This window comes from Malus sylvestris, chromosome 13 (genome assembly GCF_916048215.2).
Source record: "Malus sylvestris chromosome 13, drMalSylv7.2, whole genome shotgun sequence".
In the NCBI taxonomy this organism is placed as follows: Eukaryota; Viridiplantae; Streptophyta; class Magnoliopsida; order Rosales; family Rosaceae; genus Malus; species Malus sylvestris.
In genome coordinates this window covers 8,831,684-8,839,261 of record NC_062272.1, presented here as the reverse complement: position 1 = coordinate 8,839,261, position 7,578 = coordinate 8,831,684, and the positions used below count along the sequence as shown (strand labels likewise).

Sequence of the window (7,578 nt, the reverse complement as noted above, 5' to 3'; positions counted from 1 at the left end):
TCTGCATCTTTCTTAGCAACCGCTTGACCAAAATGCTCAACAAATTTCGACATCAAACTCTCGTCTACCCAAGGTTGCCCCAGCACATGTATCCACATCCAACCATCCAATGAGGCCACAACCTACCCCATCAACGATAAAGTCCAATTTCACAAAGTGAAGGTGATAAGAAGTTCTTTCCTTCTATCTTATTGGGGTCTGCAAATCACAATGTCCTTCTCAATTGAATTTGTGAAATGACGATTTCGGCTTTCGTTGTTCCAGATCATGTTCGTCGTTGTGGCATTGTTCCTAATCTCAGGCAATCGTTGTTCCAGACTGCAGGCATTCTTTGTTCCAGTCGTCGATTGGTAAACACGCCATTAATAGTTAAATTTTGTTCTTTTCAATGTGCATGCTTTCTGTTTCGTTTTTTCCAGAATCCAGCGAGCTCCGTGACCAAACCCAGCCAATCTCGACCACAGTTGTTACTCACAAAGCAATCTCAGTCGGCGACTCAACCGCAGCAACAGCAGCTAGTGGTGCATAACTCCACTGGAAGCCTCAGCTTCAACAGCAACATGTCGAAGGAGGACAAGGAGATGTCAAGGTCGGCGCATGCACCGATGCCGCACGTCACACAGCCCTCAGGCTCTCCGGCTATCTATTCCCGCCTGGCCTCTTGCTCGGGCATTCCCCGAGCCCCATCGCCCATATAGGCTGAAGCTGCTAGCTGGGGCAATTGGGTTGAAGCAACAGCCGAGCTATTGAATACGGTGGAGCTGCTCTTAAGGATTTTCTGTTACCTCACAGTTTAATGTCAATTCATGTGCTAACGTTATAAAACATTATGCAAAAAACATAAAATGAAAAAGTATTCAATTGAGCTATATGATGTTAGCTCTAGGTATGGGTTCTTATCGAGCTACTTTATTTCATTTTATTACTCATGCTTTTTCGAATGCATTGTTGTTCTTAGGATATGGATCTATTATCCATGCAATGAAAGCTACTGTTAGATATTCTCTGGATAAAAGCCAGAATATGGTTCTTATGTGTGGTTTAAGAAAACAGGTACCAATACAAAAAATGTTTTTTTATTAGGTACAATTTCTAAAAGTTTCACTTTTGAGAAAACACCATTGACATTTCCCTTTAATATAATATAATATTAAGAATCAAATATCAACTCTTACAAAATTTAGACCCCAAGATAGATATAAATATAATTAAGGGTTTCGATTCTTTGAACTAAGAGAGAATGTTCAGAGTTTATTATTTTACTTCAAAACATAAATTAATTGTAATAAATTCTTACGAAATTTGATGAGAAGGTGAAATAGTGGACACAAACAAAAGGACGAGCACGCATATAAGTAAGAGATCAGAGGACAGAGCGAATGTATTGGGGGTGCTGCACGCCTGTTCCTCTATATTACAAGAGATTTTTTTGTGTGATCGGCATACGATGTGGTACATTACGTGTCATTATACAAATGATGAGATATATGTTAAAAATTTAATAGCTTAAAAAATAAAATTTCTCACCACTTACATAAAAACACGTGGTACACCACTCGTGTTCCCGTCACAATAAAAAATGTCTCCTATATTACTAAGCTACTATTAATAAATAAATCTAGTTAAACTGATTATGTACGTGTGTATTGCGTTGAAAAATGATTTTTGCGCATTATTATTCTATGTTTATACACTAAGGTTATTTTTTTTCGTTTGATTTTTATCTGTTTTTTTTCAATTTAAAAGTTAAAAACAAACAAGAGTGTGCGTGATAAGAAAATTAATGTGTGTGAAATTAATTTTTTTTCATGATGTATGGTATTGGAAGAAAGGTAGCAATATTATTGATGCAAGGTAGCAATTAGGGTTTTGTATTGATATGTATATTATTGGTGTAAGGTAGTAGCGAGTTCACGAGATGGCTCAGGGTCTCAGGCTCAAGGGTTTTGGGGGGCCGTTGGGGATATTGCAAGGTAGGTCTGGTCACTCACTGGTGGGAGCTTTTACACCCAATATCGCTCGGATTTTTCCTGATTGTGGAATCTATTCTCTCAACTTTACCAGTCCTCCCTCCTCCTCCTGTCTCTGACAACATCTCAGAAGCGGCAATTCACCTCTCTCTCTCTCTCTCTCTCTCTCTCTCTCTCTCTCTGTGCATTAATATTCCCTCTGCTGCTGCGACCAGCGAAGGAGTCCTTGGGATGTTCCACTGCTTTTGTTTTTGTATGCAAATTCAGAAATCCATCACGGATATCATCGCTATCGAGTTTTCAAATTCATCCTTTTTAAAATAAAACAAGTTCTATATAATTCGTTTCAAATTTCTCCAAGTAAGATGAACATGACTTCACAGTTTTTGTGACAAAACGCATATCAAACTAAAGAAAGGTTCATAACCCTAAAAAATCCAACTGATCCAAGCTCGATCTGGATTGGACAAACCTATATACACACATGTACACACACATATATATATATATATATATACATGTATGTATGAAGTATTATTTCAGACTCATTGCGTACAACTGAGTGTCAATTGTTATACTGCATCTGCATGTGGTACGTATATATACGATCAAACATGGTTTGGTTGTGTTGACCATGTAAGTACTTTAGCAAGGCAACGGCTAAATGCGTACAACACATGCAGTCTCTCTCCCTGCTGCAACATCACCTGATTTTAATATGGTAAACGTAACTAGTTAATCGAGTGAAAAATGTTATTAATCAAGGTTAATTGCGTGGTTAAGTTCTTTAGGGTTTTATTTAACATTTCTAGCAACATGCATGTATGGAAGCCAAAAGGAAGATTATAAAATAATGATCGTATGTTTTATTGAGATTTCCAATTCATTCTCTGCACATATAGCGATGAGTTTTTGATCATGGGTAGTTGAGGGTGAAGGGAACATGCCCTAGTGCTAGTGGCCTTGGCCCATGGGCGTGCCCCTCGCTGCTGCTGCTTCTGCTGCTGCTGGTGTTGGTGGGTGCACACGCACTACACAGTTTATTTTTATATATTGTGGAACTGACCTTGTTTATTGGAAGGGAAGCTCCATAAAGCTTCTTGCACGGCTCCTAAACTGCTCTTCTCTATAAATATGCTTTCTTAATCAATTTATATCTGACTACATTTGTATTACTATGAATTATTTTTAGTCTTTAGGCGGGTTTAGGAATCGTGGTTGAATCCAAAGTTGAGAAACAGGACGTACAATGGTGATAAAACATCAAAAAAATATTGAAAGAGTAATGCTAGAGAGACGATATATATATCTACATCGTCTTCTTCCTCCTCATCCCTCTCTCTTGTCCCCAACACATCTTCACCCTTCCTCTTTTTTGATTAGTTCTTGTTTCATTTGTCTAGAACCTCATATCAATAGACAAAAATACAAAAAACATGCTTGACAAGGAGAATCCTTAAGGTCAAACTCATCTCCTCCAAAACTTCCATCATGTTTGACTCTAAAACCGACATTTGCACACCATACAATCATCAATCAATGTTTGATGTCGAACACATCATCTCCTAAAAAATTACTTCTCAAATTGAATATGAGCATAAAACGTTTATGGGACATCTTTCCGCCAGATGGCATGTGACCTTAATTAGTGTAGTATTTCTCAGTACGCAGTACATAATCTCACATTGCTTGGGCATTTGCCATTTTCGAATATTATACATTGACTCAATGAGTGAGGTTTTATGTCCGAGGCGGGGAATGCAAGATAGCCGTTCATGGCCGTTGGATTAAATCAAAGGACCAACCTAACACTCCTCGTACATTACAATCAGGTTGCCATAACCCGTTTACTAAAACAAGGACTCTCGAATCTCGATCGACCCTTTCTTCTTTCTCCCTTCTATGCCATTCATGATGTCGGTCGGAGTTCATTCCCTAGACCAGGGCTCTCTTTCATGTTGGTGGTCGTGACTGTTGGTGGAAACCATTAGATCTGTAAACAGTAGAAAGATTTGGGGGAATTCATCATGAACAGAGAGATTGATACAGTTGAGAGAATGGGGACTCGGGACGAAGAGAGTCACAAAGCGTGGAATATGAAAAGAAAAAGAATGAATACCGTGCAATGATATTTTGTGGATGTTATTGCTATGTCATCCATATTTGAGAAATATTGTTGATATGACGTTGATGTGGTTCTAATACGTCAATATAACATTGTTGTTATGGGATTGAAATGCGGTATAAGTATCGTTGTTCAAATAGCTCTGTATGTAAATATTTTTATTTGATGTTTAAGCTTTTTAATTTCAATTAAATAACCTAATTTCTTTATTTTATAAAATTTTAATCCAACAATTAGGTTGACTAAAAGTCCAAACCCTAAAAAATATATTCAAGGTGATGTGATTGGAAGGTAATTTAGATACGTGTCATAAGATTCCAAGTGTAGACACATTAGTAATAGGGAATTTCTTATGCAGCGGCTTTGAATTGTCCTTTTGTATTTCAAATTATTTTTGTTTATACCATACTTAGGGCCTCTGTATTTAGATCTCATATAAATACTCAGGGGACTCAAATGTAATTATGTAATAAATGAAAGGACAAATATGTAATAAGTGAGGAGCCATTATTCTATAAAAGGACACCTCACTCTCCTCATTAAGGGAGGCCAGTTCTTAAGCCTCCTCACCCCCTCAAGCCTCTCAGATTGAGAAGAGCTCTCTCACCCTCAGAAGCTCTCTCTCTCCCTCTTCAACATCTCAGAGAAATACAATATCAGTGTGGACGTAGCCCAAACATTGAGATGAACCACGATACATCTTGTGTTCTTTACATTTCTTGCAGATTCACGGTCGGATTTACGTTGTTCCAAGACCTCCAGTTTTGTGCATCAACATTTGGTGCCGTCTGTGGGAAGCGATACTAAAAGTTGTGTCAGTTCTCTTTCATTTTTTCACCTCCACCGTGAATCTGCAAAACCCAATCGACTAGCTACTGCTTCTACCATCCCATTCCACAAGATCTTCAGCTCCATTAAGAGATCCTAAGACCAAAGGCCAATCTGAACCCCATGGCTCAAAGGACTCCAAATCACACACAGACGGTTTCTAGGTGGGCGGCTCACGATTCCTAGGGCAAGATTACTCCTTTCATCTTCAAACGAAGAGAAAATGGGATGAACGATGTGACGATAAAGGTCTTGTACTGTGGGATATGCCACACCGATCTCTACCATGCTAAGAATGATTGGGGCATCACCATGTATCCAGTTTGCGCCAAGAAAGATAGGGTTTTTTTAGCGATGGTCGAAGAAGCGTCAGCGTCGGCGACGGCAAGCGAAACCCTAACCCAAAACACAGCCTTGGAGTCTCAGAGGTCCAACGAGGCCACCATCAAGAAGGTAGCTCATGGAGGCACCGAGTCCACTTGCAACAACGAAAGCACGGAAGTCTCAGCTGTCAGCTCCAATAGCGAGGTACTGTGTATTTCAGTGATAACCTAGCTTCGGTGCTGGCGAGGTACGACCACGACCTTACGTACTACATTGGTGGGATTCCGGAGAATGTGGAGCACGCGTACGACATGACATATGGCAGCGGCGGGTTCACGATCAGCTACCCACTTGCGGCACGGCTGGTCGAGTTGATGGATGGCTGTCTGGAGATCGCAGGAAGCTTTTACGTGTCGTGAGAGGATGACCCATTTCATGTAGATCGCATGAAGCTTTTACGTCCTCGAAGTCGTGCTATTCTAATGCTAAACCACGCCGTTTGGGTAATCCCCTCATTTCTTCCATGGAAGCTGCTCCATAAGTCAGTCTCTAAGCCGCAGTTGTTGCAAGATCTGAATTTGTTTTCATAACAATGGATGCGTGGCTCAAAGCTGCTGAAGTGGTGAAGACTTGCACTAAACTCGATAGGCTCAAGCAAAAAAAACCGAGAATAAACAAAAACAAAAACAAAAGCGGAAATAAGATTCTTTTCTCATTATTAATTCTATTAACCATTCCTTGTCTGCCATATGCAAAAGGGAAAAGAAAAAGAAAAATGAGGAGTGAGAATGGATGGGCATGACCAGGCTGTCCAAGAAAAGTTTTTCTCATTATTAATTCGTGCTATGGTCGTTGGACAGCATTCTTGCTGACTTCGCAAGTCATCAAGGAGTAGCCAAGGGATCTAAAAAGGTGGTCCAGCAAGCATATTCAAAGTCTCAGATAGGATTGCGCATCCATGGTGCTTCCGCTCCTGAAGCTCGGGACTTTGGCCATCAAAACTCTGAGCAAACCCGTCGTCGCCAGGCTCAAACATCAAGCTGCAATGCACCCCAAGTTTCGCTAGTTCATCGTCAGCATCACACAGTTCCCAAACCTTAGGCGTTCGAGGCTACGAATTCTCTTTAACCAAAGGGGCCTGACGACAATTGTGCATCACTGCTTGATTCCAGTGTCTGGTGTTAGGATTCTTGAGAACCAGTGGGCGAAGCAACCCGTTAAATGGGTTTGAGGAGAGATGAGAGAGGAGAGAAAGGAGATGAATTTCAGAACCAGTGGGCGAAGCAGCTGCCATCTCTGACCTCTTCCTTCCAGTTCCGTCATCGTCATCGTCCGAAGTGGACGAGCTTGAGGCGGTCCCACCGAGGACGTACTGTGTGGATGCCGAAATCCGCGTCGACATAAGCAGTGGGAACAAAATAGAAAAAGAAAAAGAAAAAAAATCATGATGTTACTAAAGAATAGAAAAGGAAAAAGAAAAAGGGAGATTGATATTGGTATGCTTTTGCTTTTGCCCGGCGATGCTTTCCATTAACTCTATGTGATTAAATGGGTCAGGTGCATGCAAGCAAATGTGGTTTGATGACCTCCAAAAAAAAGTGGTCGCGGAGCTCATAAGTGATGACCTCCAAAGATGCGTTTTACAAATGGACAGCAACGTAGAGACAGAGACAGAGAGGAAGGAGCTGCGAGAAACAAAAACAAAAGCAAGGAATAAAAAGAGAAATGAAAGGATTATACTTTTGCTTTTGTCGACCACCAAAGCAGAAGATGCCATCAACTTTTGAAAAAGAAAACTTTCATCATGCATGTTCCCACTTTTCTGAAGAAGCCACTAGAATACGCATATGGAAAAAGATCTGCAACAACCCAGTACACAGTAGGTGCAGTACGCACCAATGATCTGCAACTGTCAAAACCTTTGTTTTGAATGATGTAATTTATTTTTCTTATCTTTCGGAGACATCTGTATAAACCCCATCAGAGGGTCATAAAAATAAATAAAAATAAAAACATCAAGCCCAAAATAATCGGCTGGAATGTTATGTGAAGGGCCAAGGTCCATATGCCCAAAAGAGCCAGGCCCTATGGCTCCAAAATTATTTGGTAACCTGCCGCTATTATCACCAATCAGGTGATAAAAAATACGCCCAGTACTCCAAAATTATTCGGCAACCTGCCGCTATTATCACCAACCAAGTGATCAAAAGTACGTCCAGTACTCCAAAAAACCAAGTGATCAAAAGTACGCCCAGTACTCCAAAAAATTATTCGGCAGCATCACCAACCAGGTGATCAAAAGTACGCCCAGTACTACAAAAAATTATTCGG

At 40.4% G+C, this 7,578-nt stretch overlaps 1 protein-coding gene across 2 annotated transcripts; it reads left to right on the top strand.

Annotated features, from left to right (window-relative positions):
• On the top strand, positions 1–999 carry LOC126597241 (uncharacterized). Of its 2 annotated transcripts, XR_007614182.1 has the most exons (3): positions 1–162; positions 265–350; positions 465–999. XR_007614182.1 is itself a non-coding variant. In XM_050264027.1 (2 exons), exons 1-2 carry the CDS (start codon positions 237–239, stop codon positions 696–698), a joined length of 393 nt encoding a protein of 130 aa, XP_050119984.1. In that variant the 5' UTR covers positions 175–236; the 3' UTR covers positions 699–999. The 2 variants fall into 2 exon arrangements, 1 of the variants encoding a protein (XP_050119984.1); XM_050264027.1 differs by lacking the exon at positions 1–162 and having other exon boundaries at positions 175–350; positions 420–999.
• The last annotated feature ends 6,579 nt before the right edge of the window (positions 1,000–7,578 follow it).